We start from the raw sequence: 22,193 nt of genomic DNA on the forward strand, positions 1-22,193 counted from the left end.
GATGAGCCAGATCCAAATCCGATACTGTGTGTTAGTCATGTTCGTTACTGTTAAGCTCAAAAAATGACATAAAAGAACCATAAAAACACAGTTAAAGTAGTTCATATGACTCATGCATTTTATTCAAAGCCATTTGAAGACGTGCGATAGCTCTGTGAATCACAAAAGGCTGTGTTTTATAAGTAAATATAAAATGCATGTGCAGCTCCAGCGCGTTATTGAATGGCGCTTCTCTGTTTACACACACACGCGCCTATTTGTAGCCTTCCCGCGGTGTGCAATATTTGAGCGCTACTCATGAACAACATCTCAGATGTAGATGCTCAATAGTTCGGTTCACTTATATGCATTTAGAATGACACCGGAGGTGCATTTTTACCAGAATTTGAATAAGAATCAAATTAAACTACTGTGAACTTTCCAACAAACAGATACAGGACTTCCTGGAGAGTTCAGAATGTCAAAATAAAAGCGTGAGGGTTTAAAAGTTAAAGGTGTCATGGAGGCAGAGATACGAACTCAGTAGCAGGGTTTATTGAACAGATGATTGAAACAGTGATGTAAACATTGTGAGTAAATCCAGCTGAGCAGAGTGGCAAACAGCAGGTGAGTAATATCCAGACAGGGTATAGACACGATGAACAGATAACTCACAACAGTCTTATGATACTTGCAGGCAATAATGAAGACACGGGTATGTTTGACATAGTAGAAAGATTTGGAGTCTCAGAGATTCTATCGATGAGAACAGACAAAGAGTGTGTGTGAAAACAGGGTATATATGCAGTCCTTGATTAGCCACTAATGATATGCAGGTGCGTGTAATCAGAACTCAGGGGAGAGTGACCGCTGATGGCAGTGAGGAAGAAAGAGAGAGACTGTTGGATCCATGACAAAAGGTGCATGACTGAGATATATTACTATATATTACTATTATAATATATTATTATTATTATCATTTGTTTATAAATTATAATAATATTTAAGTTGAATGGGTTCCAAAAAATAACTGTGTGAATGAAAAGTGAGCTGATATCTTACAACTAAATTGAAAAAAAAAAAAAGAGATCTGAATCCTTTAAAGTCCAGATACAAGTTGAAAAAATTTAGCAATAAATAAATAAATAAATAGCTTCTTTTCTACTGATGACTTATACTGGAATTACTGTTAATTTTGCTGCTACATTATCCAGTATACTACTTACCAATAAAGTTTTTTTTAAGCTATACATTTATATTGAAATAATGTGTAGTTAGAGGTTTGTGTTTCTTTACATATTAAAGAGTACTCCCAATTAGTTCCACACAATAATGTAAAGATATTCTAAACTGATTATGCAAAAAACAACACTGGTATCGGATCGGGATTGGTATCGGTATTGGCCGATACTGAGATTTGCGATATCAGCATCAGATCGGAAGAGAAAAAGTGGTATCGGTGCATCCCTAGTAATTACATTGATTCTGAACATCAATTTCATGACTAATTATTTCACTGGACTGGCAAAAGGATCAGACATTTTTACCCAAAATTTGAATTCATATTTAAATTTCCAATATGATAACTGGATGCCACTCACTGAATTAAGCATGCATGGAGCATACTACTGTTTAAAACATTTTTCATGCATAGTACTGCTTCAAATATATTTTTTTTAAATATTAGGCAGCATACAGTGTAAACTGCACAGTTTTCAGTAATACGCTAATACTTAATTCCAAACATGAGACACTTTAAAAGTCTGTCAACTAAAAGGTAACAATACCTGCTAACTCATTGGGCCACACAGGTATGTGACACACAGACAAACGATACAGTCTAGAGAGTATTGTACACTGATTTGAATCTGTAATGACCGAAATATTGCATTTACCTCTATATTTAACACTTTGTTTTCCCCACAGAAGCCACATTTCATAATTCTCTGATTTTTATTCAGGTAAGGCCCTCATCACATTCTAAAACACTAAGAGCTCTGTATCTCCCCCCTGGAATATTAAACAACAAGCAGACTGTATTCCGCCTTTGTGCATGTATTATTGTGCTAGTATGATGAATTGCAAAGTCTGCCTATAGGTAATATGTCTCAAGACCTGTTTGTCTGTTGGGAACGAGTTTGATTGGCAAGTGGCCAATCAATGCTTTGCACGCCTGAGCTTGTGCTCAAAATTCTAGTGTATAAAAAAAGACAACACTGCTACTTGAAGACATTATGAAAGAGAGTTAAGGAGAGACTAATGCTGTGTCCAAAATTGCTAACCCGTTCACTCATTCATTATTTCCTATATAGTGGATGGCAGTGAGTGCACTTTGTCAACAAGGAGTGAACTAAATGAGTGAATTCGGACGTATATACCATGTGTCCTGGAGAGGACTGCTGGAGCTGTCGCAGAAACAACTTATACATTCAGAATAATAATAATCAAAATAACAACAATAATAATACTTTTTATTCCTATAAAATGGTATATATACAATACATTTTTATTCTGTTTGATGTTTAATGTACAATATATTTTCCATAATGATAATAAATATAATAAAATAATACTATGATAATTAATGATAATGATAATAAATATAATAAAATAATAATAAAAAACTGCCAACAAGAATAAACACATTTAAACAAGCGTACATTATTATTATCTTGATTCTTCACACACTCCCATCCAAACTGGGCAGCATTTCTGAACGCAGAGAAGAGATGACATGTGCGCATATCACCCTCATGAGATTATAATACAGTACTTAAGTTATAACATAACATCCGCTGATTATTAGACTAATACGTTACCTACAAGTAAAGGAATATTTGAATAATTTCGACAGTGCACGGTCTTCTGAGTTAACAATGTCACCTCAGTGAATTAGTGAAGGAAGAAATCATTTGGAATTAATGGCAAAATAAAAATCAACAATAACCTCTACACCGGCTGTACACTCGAATGGAAGTGCATTGTGGGTAAGAATGAGGGAACATATGTATGGAACAAACTCAGTACAGTACTACACAATGGCCGACACACATAATAGTACACTATATAGTGAATAGTGAGCGGTTTCGGACACAGTTTAATACTGACCAGTGACTCTGATGGTGTAGTTGCTTAGTAGCATGCTGCTGTGGGCGTGTCTACAAGAGTACACTCCCGAGTCTTCATAGGAGACGTTGATGATGCGGAGCACTTTTTGCCCCACCCGCGTACGGTTGCTAGGTGACACAGCGTCGCCATCTTTCTGCCACACGATGGGGACCAGGAAGTCATGTGGAGTACAGGAGAGATCCACAGTGTCTCCGACTCCTGCCACATAGTCCTCCAGAAATACCTCCACCTCACTCGACACCCAGTCTAACAGAAGGAGAAAGAGAGACATGCATTAATGGAGTAAGTTCTGATATGCTGTGCACAAGTACCATTAACAGTAATTAAAGATAGTTACTGTTGTCATTTGCATATACTGTAGAGGAGAATAGCTCTGTTCCAAAACTTAGTGGGCTGCCTTGCTTCCTACTGCCTAGATAAGCAGTTGCCTTCGAAGGCAGCATTCTAACTAAAATGGAGACTCATAAGTGATTGATCTGGAACACTCTACAAAGTGTGCGTGACTTAGAACACTCTACAAAAATCTCTGCACACCACACAAATAGTTCTCCACATGCAAAGCGCACAGGAGATTCAACTCACAATTTATTTCAATGCAGATTGTCGTTAGCATGTTGCTAAGCTAATGGTGCAAAATATAATAAAAGAGTTTTTTTGTCTTGTTTTCCAGTAAACATATCGTAAAAATTTACTTGAGAAGCAAAATGACATAAGAGACATTTTGTCTTGTTTTCAGAGAAATAAAAATAAATAAATAAATAAATAAATAAAAAACTAGAAATGTTTATACTGATAAGTAAAAAACTATTTGCCAATGGAGTAAGAAAAACAAAACTTGATTCAAAGAGTTTCAAGAGAGATTCAAAGTTTATTTTTCATATCCCATTGGCAAATAGTTTTTTCTTGTTTTAAGCATAAACAACACTAAATTTTGGTAGATTTATCTGATAAACAATAATTAATATATTATGTTATTCTGCTTTTAAGTACTTTTAAATTTTTAAAAGTATATATATTTTTAAGGATATTTAGGATATTTTTGCCAGACAATAAGACAAAGATACTCAGTAAGAAAATTATGTGTATACAAATACATTAAAAAAATAAAATAAATAAAAATATATATATAATTTATAATTTAGACTGATGTATTTTTATTTAAACTTTTTGATATTAAATGAATGACAAGATATTTATTGATAATCAACTTTTCTTCCAGTTTGTTCGCCGTCTAATGATCCAACTTTTTGGAACAGTCCTCACGTTGGGAACATGCCTATGATGCCTTAAATCCCCCCCATCATCATCATGGAGATCCTGCTGAGATGAAGAAATGAAACATGATGGAATAAATATTCTACCTGACAGAATTTCCTTAATTTCTCTATCCTTCAATCCCTTTCTCTATTCTCTGCCAAACCCTGTTTTTTCCTGTAGCATCTCTATAGCACTCTTTCATTCTCTCTATTCAAAGTTTGTCTCTATCAAAGTGACATTCATCTCTACAAAGACAGACTTACAAAGGGTTGATGTATTTGATATGCATTGCATTTTTTGTGTGTATGAGGTCAGGAGTGTGTTGGCAGACGGCTTGTAGACGAGACTAAGCTCGAGTGGAATACAGATTCAGGCGTATAAATTATAGATCGCCTGCTACTTGTAAACGCATGCACACACACGGTTAAGTGTGAGCCCAAAAAACACCAATCCATCCGAGGCTGTCTGAAGGCCACATGAAGTGCTAATGCCTCTTTGATCACTTTTCATATCACTTCTTGTGAGTTTCTCTCTTGACGCCGTCACATTTTATACTCCGTCCCACTTTTTTACCTTCATCTCTTACCTTTCATTTTGTCTTTCATTCATTTCTCTACCTCTCTATCTCATCTAGAGGTTCTACAGTGCTGACATCAGATGGTGACTCTCTGAGTGATTAAAAGCCTATGTGTGTGTGTGCATGCGTGTGTAAGTCTATTCTAGAACCTATTAAAGAGAGGGAGTGTACAAGATTTTTTGTGTATGTGTGTTTGTGTAACGTATGCTTGGCCCAGTCAAAGACACTAATGTGTGGGGGGGAAGGGGGTTATAAATAAATATCTTAAATGGCTACTGTGTGTTTCCATTTTCCCCAGGAGGGCGTGTGGAAAATGGAGCCAGTGTGAGTGCTGAGGTTTTAGAGGGATGATATAGAAACCTTCTGAGGACTGTAGTTCAGGCAATATTTAGTCTTTTATAAAGACTTACAACCTCATATACTATAATCCCTGAAACATACTTTATGCAATTGCATGAATGCAAACGCTTCTAGCTACACAAGCTCCATTTCATGTGTCACTGCATTCTGAAATGTGTCGAACCCCAATTCATACAATGCAATTACATGTTGCATTCTCAGAATTGCCACAAGAGGTGCTAAGGCCTAAATTAGTGTAAACTGTCTTCTTCTACGGCCAGTTTTCTTTTTCAGGTTTTCTACTGTCATTGCGAAGAAACAGTTTGAAGATAATTTTTTGGAGCAAATTAGCTAACATGTTTATAGGTAGCTACCTGAACAATAACACAATTGAAGGTTACTTGATCGCCTCCTTGAGTACCGAGAATTGTTAACAGGCAAAGAAACATGAGAACGTTTGCAGTGCATTGGCCAGACCAAGCAGGAATACAGAGAATTGGATTTTCGAAGCACAACTGGACCCACCTCACTGACGTTTCTCATTGGACAGTGGATACCTACAGTAGAGTGTGTTAGGGGAAAAGTTGAAATGTTCTCAACTTTTGGTCACATGATGGAGTGTCACACCCTTGCATTTTCATTTTATAGTCTTGTGTCACACAATTCCCACTAAAATCAATGGATTTAGGCACCCTAAGGGGTTTCACATCAAACATGCATAACATGGTTTTTTAATTGTTGTTTTTAACACTGATAAAATTGCTATGTGCTGTTTTTAATTGTTTTTCAATGTAAATGTGCTAGACTGACGTCTTTCACCATTTCCCCATGTCTCGTTGTTTTTCCAGTGTCTTGCACAGGGGTGCCACATTTGTATTAAAAAGAAGTTAAAAGAATTTAAACTTTTAAAACTGCATCTCGAAACCTGCATTACATTCCATTCATTGTCTAGCTATTTCTAAAGCTGTTGAGTGTAATTTTTTCGATGTTAAAATACTTTCTTTTATCCCATCTTAATATGTAAAGATAACTATAAGCAAGCATTAGTAGGTTGATTTCCCTGAAAAGTGTAAACACTGTGGCTCTGTGGCACTTTCCAAAATGTATCTGTTTGTTTGAGCGGCCCGGGCCAGCCTGACAAAGCAACACTGGCTCAACCAATGGTGTGAGTTTGGGTTGGGACTATCTGTTTTTTCAACTGAATGGTATATGGAACTCTGCTTGAAAACAACATTTATTTTTGCAATTCTATTCGGTGACCCTAGTGTCACAGACATTACACACTTCAGCTATAGCTCAAGCATTTGGCCTGAATGGTCCCTAAGTATGTTCTAGATGGGCCAGCACAGTTGCAATCTGTTGGCCAAGCATTTGTGTCTGCATTTGCATACTTGTGTAGTTTGTTTCCAGCCTAATGGCTAAAGTGTGTGTCCGCTAAATGTATGAGACAAGATGCCAGATGTAAACACGATTGTAATCTGAATTCCTCCTGTGAATGAGAGTGGCAGGAATGAAAGAAAGACAGGATCTGTGATTAGGATTAAGACAAAAAGAGAGGTGGGTGGAAAGAGGTTTGCAGCTTGTTACCTCTTTTATTCTGTCTTGTTGAAGCATGCGTGTGTGAGTTTGTATGACAGCATGCCCCTGAGGAAATTTTAAGAAAGCTGCTGCATCCAAAAAGACCTTGTCTACACACACAAACCCTCTCGCCCCACTGCACTAATTAGTAACGGAAGCTGGACGCTCAGAACATTCAGGCCCCATCAAGTGTTTGAGCCAAACTCTTTCAGCACACACACACACACACACACACACACACACACACACACACACACACACACACACACACATACACACACACACACACACACACACACACACACACACACACACACACATATACACACCTTTTCTTATCTCTGTGCTAAAACATTATTTAAATGGTTTTTAAACACATACACATATCTACAAACTAAAACACAGACAGACACACACACACACAGAGAAAAAAAACAAAAAAACACACAGGTGGTAATCAGGGACCGGACCATCTTAATTGTCATTCCATAGACGAACTGGCCTAGTTTCAAACCCTACACACTGTACAGAACACACACTCCAAAACACACACTGAAGCGTCTTGTAAAATCAATGCAACACATGCTCTTAATCTAAAGAAACACCTGCAAAATTATTGGATATTTCACAAACATAAGTCTTTAAGTAATTTTGTTTTCTAAAGTAATTTTCTCAGAAAGTAGGGTTAAAATAACCTGCCAAAATATTGCATGATTAAAAAAAGTGTTCATTATTCTAACAACATTATCATTAGAACATGATGGAGTGTCTATTCTAGACTTACATTTTACAACAGGACATGTACCCTCTAATAAAAAATAGTGGTTGATCCATGTTGTTCACAGACCAATTCTTGACTTTTATAATTTACTCGCCCAAAAAGTAATATTTGGTTACATCCTTTCAATATTTGGTTGCATCCTTTCCATATCTATTCATAGTGTAATTTAGACCAAGACACAACTTAGTGGCCATTCACACCCAATGCGTTTTTGTGTCTGTACACACTGTTTTTCAATTGTTTCCCTATTTAAACATGCCCTAGATGACATCTTGACCATTGTACCTTGTCTCGCTTCAGAGTCTCGTGCTTTGTTTTTTAGACATTGTGTCAAGTTAAGAAGAACTTCAACTGTCAAAAACGTCTCTCGAGACACCTGTGTTCTATTCTATTTATTGTGCTGCATATAGCTTTTTTATGCATTTGGTGTGAATGGTCCCTTAATCCCCATTCAAGAAACAAAACAATATGGTCATATTTACAAAGGAGCAGTTTTAAAATATTTTCCAATGGAAGTTTCCAAAGAAAATGTCTATATTTCTGACTTCTAAATTAGTTGTTGACCATTATGGGTTTTCAATGTTGGTGCTGACATTGATATCTAGACAGCAGGGTTGCAAATGGCTGATATAATGGCGAATTATGCATAATACAATTTAAAGATAGCAAATGAGAAGCACAAATATAGCTGGAGTTAAATGAACACTTATTTTACATCTTATTTACTTAAAAATCAATAAAATAATATGTGAAACTAAGCATTGACTAAGCTATTCATAGATTTTGGAGCTGACACAAGGGGAATTAACTACTTTTAATCAGACAAGTGGGCATGGTTGTAGGCTAATGCAATCTCTAAATAGCTCATTATCAGCTGAGTAATTGGCCTGGCTAATATATCGGTTTAACACTACTCAATAATTGTATTTCAAAATTTGTGGTGTTAGGCATCAGCCAAATAGGTCTTAACTGTCTGAACAATGCGTAATAATGACATTGTTAAGACTGACAGAATAACAACTGATCTGAGTGAGACTTTATTCTTTTAATTCTGTGACCTCAAATTTCCCTCAAGGAAAACACAACCAATCAAACAAATACACACACACCTCTCCACTGACCCTGCCCTTCCCCCTTCACCCCCTCTGTCTTTTAGTATGAATAGAAATAAGAAACTTTTTCAGAGAGATCAGAGAGAAAGAGAGAAAGAGAGAGAGAGAGAGAGAGAGGAGAGATTGTAAGACAGAGAAAGGGGTGTTTTTGCTTATTCTATTTTAAATTGTATAGTGTATATTGTTATTATAGTTTTCATTTTATTTTATTCCTTACCTGGCACCTTATCTTAATTATATTATATTGTCATTTGTTACGGTTTTATTATTATTATTATTATTATTATTATTATTATTATTATTATTATTATTATTATTATTATATTTTCTTGTCATTATCTGTTTTGTGTATTAATATTTTGGTCATATTGTGTGTAAAATGCCAATAAGTACTTTAAATTTGAAACTGAAAACTGAGAGAGAGAGAGAGAGAGAGAGAGAGAGAGAGAGAGAGAGAGAGAGAGAGAGAGAGAGAGAGAGAGATGAGGTATTACTGAGCAGGAAAAGTACTAATCCTCTGCCTTGCTTTTTTCCAGCCAATGATACCCAGAAGCAACTGGCAACAGCTGCTCAGAAATATCCCCAATCACACACACACACACACACACACACACACACACAATCCAAGTGTATCAACATGCAATGCCATTTATAACTTAATATTATAAACAAAAACAGATCCCCCTAAACATTTGACACACTGTTTAGTCTATCACACAGTATAAACAGCTAACATTTGAAACCAAAAAATTCTTATGGCTCGCTGTCCCTGTGTAACATTATAACAGTTTAGAAAGCTCTCATACGGCTAAACAAAACCAACACTTGCTCACTTTCAGTAACAAACTGATCAGTGTGTGGTATAAGCTTCGTTACCCTGTCATAAATGCATTATTAATGCTTTATTAACTATTCATAAGCATCCCAGAAGATAAGTCAGCAGTCAAACAGGAAACGGTGTTCCTAAACTCCTTGAAATGTGCAGTATAGTAGAATATACTAACCTTAACCTAAACCCAAACCCTAAATATAACCCCAACTAGAGAAGGGTGATGAACAGATTAGATTGCTTTTGTGACACATCAAGCATTGGTTTGTTGTGGATGAGTGTGTGCGGAAGGGTATGTGTGTATGTGTTAAATGCAGGAATATTGCCAGGGCAGTGGTTCATTTCATGGGTGGTAAAGGAGCAGTGTACATGTCTGTGTTTGTGTGTATGTGTATTTGTTGGATGTCGTACAGAGCATAACTTCTGCCATCTGTTCATGACTGCCAGAAGTGGTATTGTAGAGCAGGGGGAAATCAAGAACAACACACACACACACACACACACACACACACACATACACACAAAACCACCACCACCATCATACAACGTAACATACTTCATTCACACATAATGTACTTTATATAATCCCACAAAAATGTATATAAAACACAATCAAATTAATAAAAGAAAGTGATGTACACACACCCACACGTTTACTTTACCTAAATGGGGACATACCATAGACTTCTATTGTTTTTATATAAAGCTAATGATAATTACAGTAGACTAACCCTGACCCACACCCTAGCCCTACCCTTTAAAAAAAAAACTTTTTGCAATTATAGAATGAAAAATAAAATACAGTTCTGAATTTTTATTTTGAACAATTTATGAAAGGTTTTTCCAAAAAAGGACATCCCCAAAAAGATCTAGGGAACATTTTGTCCCCAAACTATAGCTAAGTACACCAAACTTTTTGCAGTGTGGCATGGCGCATTATCCTGCTGAAAGAGGCCACTGCCATCAAGGAATACCGCTGCCATGAAGGGGTGTACATGGTCTAAAACAATCTTTAGGTAGGTGGTACATGTCAAAGTAACATCCAAATGAATGCCAGGACCCAAGGTTTCCCAGCAGAACACTTCCCAGAGCATCACACAGCCTCTGCTGGCCTGCCTTCTTTCCATAGTGCGTCCTGCAGCCATCTCTTTCCCAGGTGAGCAACGCACACGCACCCGGCCGTCCACATGATCTAAAAGAAAACATGATTCATCAGGCTAGGCCACTTTCTTCCATTGCTCCACGGTCCAGTTCTGACGCTCATGTGACCATTGTAGGAGCTTTCGGCGGTGGACAGGGGTCAGCATGGCACTCTGACCGGTCTTTGGCTATGCAGCCCCATACGCAACAAGCTGCGATGCACTGTGTGTTCTGGCACCTTTCTATCATGGCCAGCATTAAGTTTTCAGCAATTTATGCTATAGTAGCTCTTCTGTGGGATCAAACCAGATGGGTTAGCCTTCGCTCCCCATGCGCATCAATGAGCCTTGGGCGCCTACGACCCTGTTGCTGGTTCACTGATTGTCCGTCCTTGGACCGCTTTTGGTAGGTACTAACCACTGCATACCGGGAACACCCCACAAAACCTGCCGTTTTGGAGATGCTCTGACCCAGTCGTCTAGCCATCACAATTTGGTCCTTGTTAAAGTCGCTCAGATCCTTACGCTTGCCCATTTTTCCTGCTTGAACACATGACATTCAAGAACTGACTGTTCACTTGCTGCCTAATATATCCCACCCCTTGGCAGGTGCCATTGTAATGAGATAGTAAATGTTATTCACTTCACCTGTCAGTGGTTTTAATGTTGTGGCTGATCAGTACGTACACACAAACACACATATTCAGCCGTTTGTTCTACCACATATTTAAGTATCAAAGCAATTTCCTTCAGGGGAACTAATAATTACATTTAAGACCCATCCTACAGGCTGACAGACCAGCAAGTGTGTACATGCTTCTCCGTGTGTGTGTGTGTGTGTGTGTGTGTGCATTACTGTGCAGGTAGGCTATCTGTAAGGAAGTTTGTGTGTGTTTCATAAAGTAGATAGTTATGACTCTAAATTCTTATTGGACAGGCCACATTTGAAGCTGATGTAAAATGCCAAGAAACGCTTCGCGCTGTGCTTCAAAACACCTCTTACTTATGGTGAAATCACTGTAACGCACAGCCCCTTGTGACTTAATGCTTTAGTGAACAGGTGGCTATAGCCGACACTTGGAGAAACTGTTTCTTTGCTCATTAATAACTCATCTGCTGACCTGCAGCGGGTTTCGAAGAGCATTAATAAGGTGAATGAACCCCAACTAATGACACACACACAAAAAAAAACACTCATGTACACACATTCATAGGGTCTAAATATGGTTATAGACCATAGATAGTATGTAATCAGAGGGGACTGGAATAGGATGTGTATTTAAGTGACATTTAAGATGACATTTAACACACTTTATAAAGCATCAAGCATTAGGCCACATATTAAGACGTTGAAGCAAACTGTGTGCATGCAGATGCAGTTGACTATCTGTCTGTCTATAAATGTTAGTAATTTTAACTTTTTCACTCCATCTGGATATTGACAGAATGACAGAATTAGATAAACAGAAGCATAGAAAAGGTGAGAGAAAAGTGGATTTGGTGGTTAGAATTAAGAGTAAAAAGGAGGTAAAGTGTTTGCTGGTTACTTTCTCAGAACAATTCCTCTTTGTTTATGCTGTGGGTTCACTAAAGACATTCTGCATTCTTTTCTTTGGACCAAGTGTGAACATTAACTGTAATACTCTCTCTGTCTCCTAATATTTACCTGATATCAGGATGAGAAATCAGATCCACCTGCAATCAGACGATCTCTCCCAACACACACTCAAACAGCCGAGAAATGGGCCAAGAAAGAATCAAGCTCATTTTATTTCATAAGTGACTGTAACATGTTTAGAAGACCCATCTTAAATCCAAACAAAACGGAGACTTGGGTGAACTCAGCCAAGAAACCTGACTTTAACAAACAATCTACACCTCTATCAACACCAAAACATGAACTCTCATGCCTGCCCACATATGCAGAAAATTCAGTTACTACCTGCCTGAAGTGATAAGCTATTATTCAGTCGTTACACACACACACACACACACACACACACACACACACACACACACGTGCACACACACACACACACACACACACACACACACACACACACTCTCTCTCACTTTCTCTCTCTCTCTCCCTCTCTCTCTCTTACACACACACTTTACTGTCATGTAATCTGCTCTGCAGGGCCTCATCCGTCAACTGCGGGATAATAAATCAATGGCAAGGACAAAGTGTGTTTACATAATATCAGCTACACAAGTGTTCATTGCAACAATACCCACTTTGTGCCACAGTACAAACTCAGCCTGTTATGTACAGGAAACCTGAGCCTCTTAAAAACGCAGATTTACTGACAACCTGTTCATTTTCAGTATGTAATAAACAGTAATAAACAGCAATCTTGGTGAAAGTGTTCACAGATTGCTTCTGAAATAAATGTTTAAGGAGCGCTTGCATTGAGATGGAAGAGGTGTGTGTCCAAACAGGTTTATGAATTTTGAGTAAGCTCAAATCAATTTATACCTAGTTTAAATATTTGATGAATGTTTATGGAATTCATAAGAGGAGGAGGTGCAGATCGCATTAAATAAGAATGCATATGAGACTCAAAGGCTCAGATACACGGTTCCCCTACTTTTTGATCAATTAATTTCCATGACTTGCATGACCTTTTCAGTCATTTGTGATAAAGTTTAAATCAGAACAATTTGATAATGAATCACTCATCCCAATCTGTGAACTGGTTTGACCGATTCATTAAAATAATCTATTTAAAAGAATGATTCGCTCACAAACAGAACATCACAATACGTAGCTTGCAAGCAATTTGTTCCCTACTCAAGCACAAAATATAGAGCCAATGAAATATTTGATAGCTAAGCATAACTAAAAAAACCTGTATTCACTACTACTTCCATGACTTTTAAATGAATAGATCACTCTAAAATGAAAATTCTGTCATTATTTACTCACCCTCTTGCATTTCAAACCCATATGATTTTAATTTGTGGAACACAAAAGGAGATGCTAAGCAGCATGACAGCCTCAGTTACCATTCACTTTTATTGTATGTAAAAAAGTTGCAATGAAAGTGAATGGTGACTAACACCCTGTGTACACCAGGCGTGTCCGTTGATGCGATGCAACGCAATGGCTTGAGGCTGTCTACACTTGACGCATCAACAGAAACATTCTAAACCATTTATTTGTGTTGTTGGCTGTAGTTGCGCTAGTGCGTGCAGTGAAAAATGGAACGAGACACTCTTTTACTGTTGGCGAGACGCGACATGCAGCAATGGACGAGGTGCGCCGCAATAGATGCGATGCGCGCAACGGACGTTTCGAGTGTAGACAAAATCATTAATTACAATGAGTTCTACTGCTTTTTACGCGACACGCTGCTCGCGTCTGGTGTAGACAGGGTGTAAGTACAACAGGTGTTCCACAGAAGAAAGTAAGCTATACAGGTTTGGAACAACATGAGGGTGAGTAAATGATCACAGAATTTTCATTGTTGGGTGAAATATCTCTTTAAGATTTTATTTCCAGGACTTTTTCAGACCTGAAAATGAAAAATTCCCAAGTATTCGAAGCCCATGTAAACCCTGCAAATAGTGAGACAGAGAGAAACAGAGATAGAGAGAGAGAGAGCCATGTAGAATGAGATGTAATGTCTGACCTGTGGGCTCTGGGGACAACAGACGGGCACTGTATACCGGAGGGAAGACAAGTGCCGCAAGGTACAGGAGGAGACAGAGCGTGACCATCCCGGGCGGAGCGGCGCGGGGACGAGTGTCCTCACTACAGAGACCAGAATCAGACATCCTCTACCGTTACACACATGCTGTCAATGTAGCGCTGCCACACACACACCTGTCAAAAAAACGATGCTGGTCCCACACCTGAAACAAAAGAGCATTTAGAAATTCATTACTAAAGAGGAACTCAGAACATATTTTTTAGTGGTGTAGAGTAAAAAATTGTCACAAATTTTCAATAAACATTAGGCCTGTTGCTTGTTATTTATGGAATACTCAGCCAACTCTATTGAAATACCTTGCTGACGTGCAAAGCTCTCTGTGTTTACTGTAAATTGAAAAATAAAGTGTGACGACCACACACAACTGCATAAAATGGAGTTATTTGAAATTATATGTCCTGCTCTAGTTTAGACGAGGCTGGGATTTGTTGTAAACTCTCTTTTGCATTCTTACTCACTCTCTTTTTCTTCTCTCTCTCTCCTTCTCTCTGGCCGGACTACTCTGAAACACGTCTTTCACTAAGCTAACACAAACACACTTATCTCTCTAAAGAAAACATATGCTCCCTTCACACACTGTGGCTTGTGAGTGTGTGTGTGTCTGCGCCATGCCACATAGAGAGTTTACATTAGTCACAATAAAAGGAATGTATAGAAGTTTAGCTAAATGCACATACATACAGAGCTGAAGGCTGTATGGTTTGGTGCCCCACTGAAAGATTTTCACTCAAAGATGTCAAAAATATGTGAAAACTCTGTGTTTCTTTAAACTTTAACTCCTGTTATTTTAGAACAGCCATGATTTAGACACAGGCACACACACAAAATGTTTGTGCTAACTTGAAACGGCGGCATTCTTCTTGTATGGCCGCAGTTGAGACTTGCACACTTCTAAAGCTGGCGCAGCGCTGTTTTTCTTTCCCCTGATGAGCAGACACTCAGTTCTTGGTCAGCACATACTGAAGAGAGAAGGACCTTTGAAGCCAGGTTGGTGTGTTGAGTAACTCAGTGTTTTCCCTGGCTTGCACTGAGCAGGAGTGTGCATAGTGGTGTGTGCTGATAGTGTATCAGCGCTGGCTGTTTGTGGGAGAGAAGGGTATATTTGTGAAGTGTATCTGTATAGTGTATTTCTGGAGTGTGTATCGCAGGTGTGTTTTTAGAGAATGTTTCTGGAGCCATACTATCTTACAGCAACAGTCTTGAGTGTGTGTGTGTGTGGGGGGGTTGGCCTTAAGCAGAAACAAACTTTGGGTCTGCTACCATATTCTCAGAGATAGAAATAGCCTTATTTTATATATTATTACTTATTTTGAAGGAATATTCCGGGTTCAGAAAAGTTAAGCTCAATTGACAGCATTTTTGGCATAAAGTTGATTACCACAAAAATTATTTTCGACTCGTCTCTCTTTTTCTTTCTAAAAATGCAATAATGGGGCCAATGTGTGGAGGGTTTAAAGGCAGAAATGTGAAGCTTATAGTTTTATAAAAGCACTTACATCAATTTTTCTGTTAAAAATTGTGTATTATTTGACCTGTAAAGTTGTTTAAATCATTAGGGTTTTAGAGTTCGTTGACATTACATTGTCAAGGCAACGAAGATGTAAAACTGGCTATTACTTTATACAGAAAAGGTTAGTAAGTGATTTTATCACACTAAAATCATGTTAGCATGTATATACTTTTTAAGTCTTGTGGCTAAACTTTTGAAATAGTGAGTATTTTAATGTTTACGGATTGGCCCCATTCACTTCCATTGTAAGTGCTTCACTGGAACCCAGATTTTTGCTTTTTTTTTTTTTTTTTTTTTAAAGAAATAAATTTTTGTGGTAATCAATATTATACTACAAATGCAGTCGACTGAGCTTAACTTGTACTGAACCCGGAATATTCCTTTTAGACTCTCTGGGATACTTCATTCTGAATGGTCAATCATGATTCATGGCATTCAGCAATCAAATTTTATTGTATAATGACCACTAAACTGTTTAATTGACCATTTTCCTACATAGCTGTGCTAGTTTCGTATCTCTTGTATGGTCTTTTTCTTCTCGTGTAATAATATTTTTTTCTATTTAATCTCAACATAAAACAATATTTCATACTTGTTTTTTATTTATTTGGTAAGTAGCTGTACAATAAATGAAATAACGTACAGTCTACTGGTGCAATAGCACAAAATAAACTCCTTTAGGGTAATACAAGACTAAGGTTTACAATAATAATCAGATCAGCTGACAGTACATTATCCCTTAAACTAGCAGGGTGTAGACTGAAAATGAGTCAACTGGGGCAAATCTTCCAATAATATGTTCTGGATATAGTCTACTTAAATTGTCATACATGCCTACACCTGCTTGTATCTGTTTCAGTAATTGTGACAAACACAATACGTGCTGTTTTGTGCTTCTTAGAATTTGTATATTACCAGCTTTTTGGGATTGCGTCTTACATGACTGATCTCCAGCAATGTGCTACCGTGTGGTATTCTGAAGTTCAGCTCTCTCCAAACAGTCAGTGTTTATCTATGGGATAACTGAAGAATTTGACTTGGTTATCAGTCCGGTCAATAAATCAAGACTAGCTTCTATGTTTACAGTCTGTTTGTATCTATCTTTCCTTGTCTCTTACTTTTAGACTGCTTAGTCATTGGCGATACGGAACTAATATTAAAATCTAAAAATTTAAAAGAGATTACAACATTCTGTTTTTGAAAGCTCCTTTGATGGCAACAAAACAACTACAGAACTGAACAAGGGTGTGTATGGGAATATGCTGTCACTTACTGGGCATTTATGTGTGTATAATGTGTATAATGTTTTCAGTGAAAGAGAGTTTTAATGGAGTCCTGTCACACGCTAGTCAAACAATGCACAAAAACTGGGACTCAAAAATGTCAGTAATCTCTAGTAATTGTGCAGCCATGTCAACGGCCGGCCCAGTCTAAATTAGCCAATGAAAATATGGATTAGGAGGGAGACAGAGTAAGAGAGAGAGAGAGAGAGAGCGAGATAAAGAGAGACGGTAAGAAAGAAAGAGAAAGTGACAGAGAGAAAATAGATAAAAAGCTGAAGCCATAGGTGTCTCTATTAGAGTTGGGCTGTAATCCTCTTCCGAGGACTTCCCTGGCCCTCCTGTGGCTCTCTAAAAGCTCTGTGTGCAAGTGTGTGTGTGTGTGTGTGTGTGTGTACGTCTAATGTAGAACATTGCACAGTGGTGAGAAATAAATTCACTAACCCACTCTGAGTTCTATTATACATCTCCATGTAGGAACACATCACATTTCCACTCTCCAAGTGCACAAATCAGAGGACCAAATTACATTTACACATGTTTGTCACTCTGAAATGTCTTTTTTCCCCCTCTAAACTCTTTAGTGGTTGATTTTTCTGTCCTTTCTAGCCTATAAAACCCAACATGTCATCTGCTTAAATGTAGGGCTCCGGCATGAGACCGTCCACAAAACCATTATTCATGGCAAAAGAGCAACACAAGAAAAATTAAAAACATGAGGGATGAAACAGTTTGTGAGCAGCTCTGCATTGTCCATTGTTTATTGTGTGTTCAATTTCATACATTCTTTTTTTAGCCCTTGGACCGCATTGTACATTGTGTGCAAAATTATCTTGTGTACATTATTTGTTAAGTGAAGTTTTTTTTTTTTTAATCCTGTCAACAGCTATAGGGTCCAAATATTGCTTTATATAGATAGACAGAGAAACCTTAATGGCATATAGTCCTCTTTTTTTTTTTTTTTTTTTTTTTGGCAAGATAGTCCTAAGAGAAGCATATTGATTTTGAGCCAGCACCAGTCAGTTAAGGGTCACAATTCGTTGTTGCGTCTATTTGAAAAGGAGCTGATTTTTCCCTGATGACATGACCTGTCACATTTAACGGTTGAGTTATTTAATGGCTGAGTTGTGTGAAGACTCTTAATACCTTTGGGATATTTTTGAGGGATTGTAACTAATTCTAGATGGGCTGTATGAATGATCTGAAAACACAGGGGACACATTACTGAAAAATAATTATTACCTCCTCAAAAGTGAGGCGAATTTCTAAAAGTGGTGATATTGGTTCCTACACATATTAGTTCTACAACCAAATTTCTCACAAGGTGAAACTTGCAACAAGAAACCATTTAACATCCATTTTCCTTGTAAAAGCCCTAAAATAGCAGATATAAATATTAGATCTGCTGAAAATCTTTATATGAGTTATATTTGGGGAAAAACTTGCAGTTTACAAAGTTTCTATCCAGTTAGTTGTCGTCATTCTACATGAGGTGGCTAATTGGCCCCAGTAGCCCCCGTTAACACCTCCAGAGTATCTAATTCACTCCGATAGCAACAATTGGATTCAGATGGCCCGTGGGTACGGCGGGGGGGGGGGGGGGGGGCAGCGAGGTTCCATTCAGTGTGAGCTAAAAATAACACAAATGAAGCCTGGCTAAGGTGGCCACAGAAGAAATTGATGTTATTTTGGTTTTAAAATGCGTCACACATCAAGCTGTAAAGTGCTTTGAGTAGTCTTTCTAACCAGCTGAGTGAAGGTTAACGAGTTAGTGATTTTGTAACAGGTAAACATATGAACACACAAGTGTTTTATAATAGTCTATAGCTTATGTATTTTGGCTAAAGTCAGTAGATATCTACATAGCCTGCTGCACTGTTCAAAACAGTTTTGTGTTGGAGAGCACTATATATCGGTTAAAATAAGTGCCCTTGACAGCGTTTCTCCTCGTCACCTCACATCCCACGGCGTGTTTCAGCACCATCAAGAACACCTACTACATGACAAAGACCTGCTGCTGCCTACGAAATACAGGTTCATATACTCGTTTGAGGAAAATTAGTCAGTTCCATAACTCTAATCGTCTGTCCACAGCCTATTTCTGTCAACACAAATCTAAATTATACACTCCAAACATTGTATCTGAATCTTACTGCAGATGTATTTTCAGCACAGGTGCGGCTCTTCCTCGGGACTGGTGAAGCAGCTTACGAGCACGCGGTGTAGTCATCCATACACAAGCGCTCCGTGCAACACCTGTCCGACTGAGAGCGATAGGAGCACACACCACATGTCACCGGAACCGCAGCTCACTTCTGAACTAAAACTTTCATTTCGAATGGCTTTGATTTAATCATTCGTCTAATTTTTTTATTTATTTATTTATTTATTTATTTATTTTTTTTTTAAAGGGCGCTTCTTACCTAAAACTAAACAAACATGTTTTGGAACTGGAACAAGGAAACAACTAGAAATTTGCTTTACAAGACTATCTTCTTAGTTGATAGTAGTAGTAGTAGTAGTAGTAATAAGAATACTAATAGCAAAGTTCTCACCAAAGATTCCTTTTTTGGAAGTAATCCTTTTCGAGGTCACAATTAAGTAGGCTATTTTGATTGACTCTTTGAGAAGGATTGGTTGCGAGGTCCCTCCAGATGTTTCGTGAATTACATTCAGGAGCCAACTCCGTATAAAAACGAAGATTAAAAAAAAACAACAACAACAAAAAAAAAAGGAATAGAAAAGAAAATAAACTTAAGTTTACAAATCCAAGCGTTGGGCTCCGTCAAGGAAATCTTTCTTTGACAGGCGTGTAGTCAGCCGACGGTTTGAGAAGAAAGCCGTATTCACCACACAGCCTTGAACTGTCCAACTCTGTCCAGTCCTTAGACCGCTGAAAAGCGTTCACAAATGTATTAAAAATCACACTAAATTTCATCATCTAATGAAGCGCTCCGCTCTTCTCCGCTGCACTGTCCGAGAACAACTGCTTCGCTGCGCCGCTCGGTCGGTTATGAGGTGCGGGGCGTTTGTTGCTGTGTGTGAAAGCTTGGCTGACAGACTCCCACTAACAGTTCGGAGCACCAGGCTCTGGAGAGAGGGAAAAAAATTAACTAGGATCGGATTTCAAACCGCGTCCCTGCTGCGAGTGCAATGCTCGCCGCCTGCCGCCCCCCCCTTGCGAGTTCAGGGTACACACAGAGAGAGAGAGAGAGAGAGCGAGAGAGAGAGAGCGAGAGAGACTGAACTGAGATAGGGCGAGAGAGAGAGAGAGAGAACCTGAATTGAGAGAGGGAGTGAGAGAGAGATAGAGAGAGAGTGAACCTGAATTGAGAGAGAGAGAGAGAGAGAGAGAGAACCTGAATTGAGAGAGGGAGAGAGAAAGATAGAGAGAGAGAGAGAGAACCTGAATTGAGAGAGGGAGAGAGAAAGAGAGAGAGAGAACCTGAATTGAGAGAGAGAGACAGATAGAGAGAGAGAACCTGAATTGAGAGAGAGAGAAAGAGAGAGAGAACCTGAATTGAGAGAGAGAGAGAGAGAGAGAACCTGAATTGAGAGAAAGAACCTGAATTGAGAGAGAGAGAACCTGAATTGAGAGAGAGAGAAAAAGAGAGAGAACCTGAATTGAGAGAGAGAGAGAGAGAGAGAGAGAGAGAGAGAGAGAGAGAGAGAGAGAGAACCTGAATTGAGAGAGAGAGAGAGAGAGAGAGAGAGAACCTGAATTGAGAGAGAGAGAGAGAGAGAGAGAGAGAGAGAACCTGAATTGAGAGAGAGAAAGAACCTGAATTGAGAGAGAGAGAGAGAACCTGAATTGAGAGAGAGAGAGAGAGAGAGAGAGAGAGAGAGAGAGAGAGAGAACCTGAATTGAGAGAGAGAGAGAGAGAGAGAGAGAGAGAGAGAGAACCTGAATTGAGAGAGAGAAAGAACCTGAACTGAGAGAGAGAACCTGAACTGAGAGAGAGGGGGAGAGAGAGAGAGAGAGAGAGAGAGAGAGAGAGAGAGAGAACCTGCATTGAGAGAGGGAGAGAGAGAGAGAACCTGAAATGAGAGAGAGGGAGGGAGAGAGAAAGAAACTGCATTGAGAGAGGGAGAAAGAGAGGGGGGCACTGGAGCTGCAGGCACCTCCCACATCACACCCGAATATTCAATCAACTTACTGTCAAATGAGCTGCGCTAAGCGAACCCAAACCGCGCTATGGTGTGTGGAGAGAGTCAGCAGAAAAACAATTTAAAAAAGCGAATATTTGCTGTTCATACTCTTTTAAATACAGCATTACACTGTAAAAATGTTTTGTGAGCTAACCTAAAGACAGTAGGCTATGTGTTTCATGTGGTAACATCTACATTTACTGGTTTGATTCAAGTAAAAAATGGTGCACTCGGTAATTTTTTCCTCATTAAAAAAGTTTTACTCCTTGAAGAACTGTAATTATGAAACATACTGTATGTACTCCAGTCATATCAGTAACCTTATAAAAGCTGTTTTATTCTACATGGAGAGGCCATGTTAAGCCCTGCTCTCACTGTCAGTGATTTTGTCGCTGGATGCTATAGAGCTGTTCAGCCATAACGTCAATTTGTAGGCGAACTCAGAAGTCTAAATCGCTATGGGTTTCCTCTGGATTTTCCTATGGGTTTTTAAATGGGGGTTGTCAACTTATAAGTGAAATAAGGTAAACAGTGGTAAACATTACTTGATGATACGTTCTACAACATAAATTACACACTACAAATTAAATTAAAATTAAACACCTCAAATGTGAATTTTGAGAAAAAATTAATGCCGTATTCTCTTCCGGGTTTTTGGACTACAACATGGACAGCTCAATAGGAGACCATTCGTTTTCAATGAAATGACAGTTGGCGACATCCGGCGACACGAGTAACAGCAACCATTGGCGACAGGATGTATGCGTGTCAAGAGATGCGACAAAGTTGAGAAAAGTTTAACTTTATGAAAAATGCAG

At 38.4% G+C, this 22,193-nt stretch overlaps 1 protein-coding gene across 4 annotated transcripts in view; it reads right to left on the reverse strand.

Moving 5' to 3' along the window:
• The window catches only part of LOC127411879 (fibroblast growth factor receptor 3), a 56,500-nt gene extending 36,124 nt beyond the window's left edge, over nucleotides 1-20,376 (reverse strand). For all 4 annotated transcript variants that reach the window (XM_051647729.1, XM_051647728.1, XM_051647725.1 and 1 more), the window contains exons 1-3: nucleotides 19,782-20,376; nucleotides 14,356-14,578; nucleotides 3,088-3,354 (exon numbers count right to left, since the gene is read on the reverse strand). In XM_051647729.1, the coding sequence (XP_051503689.1) occupies nucleotides 3,088-3,354; nucleotides 14,356-14,500 (412 nt within the window). In that variant the 5' untranslated portion in view covers nucleotides 14,501-14,578; nucleotides 19,782-20,376. The remainder of the gene's footprint in view (nucleotides 1-3,087; nucleotides 3,355-14,355; nucleotides 14,579-19,781) is intronic.
• Nucleotides 20,377-22,193: the final 1,817 nt, after the last annotated feature.

This window comes from Myxocyprinus asiaticus, chromosome 21, assembly GCF_019703515.2.
Source record: "Myxocyprinus asiaticus isolate MX2 ecotype Aquarium Trade chromosome 21, UBuf_Myxa_2, whole genome shotgun sequence".
Taxonomy (NCBI): Eukaryota; Metazoa; Chordata; class Actinopteri; order Cypriniformes; family Catostomidae; genus Myxocyprinus; species Myxocyprinus asiaticus.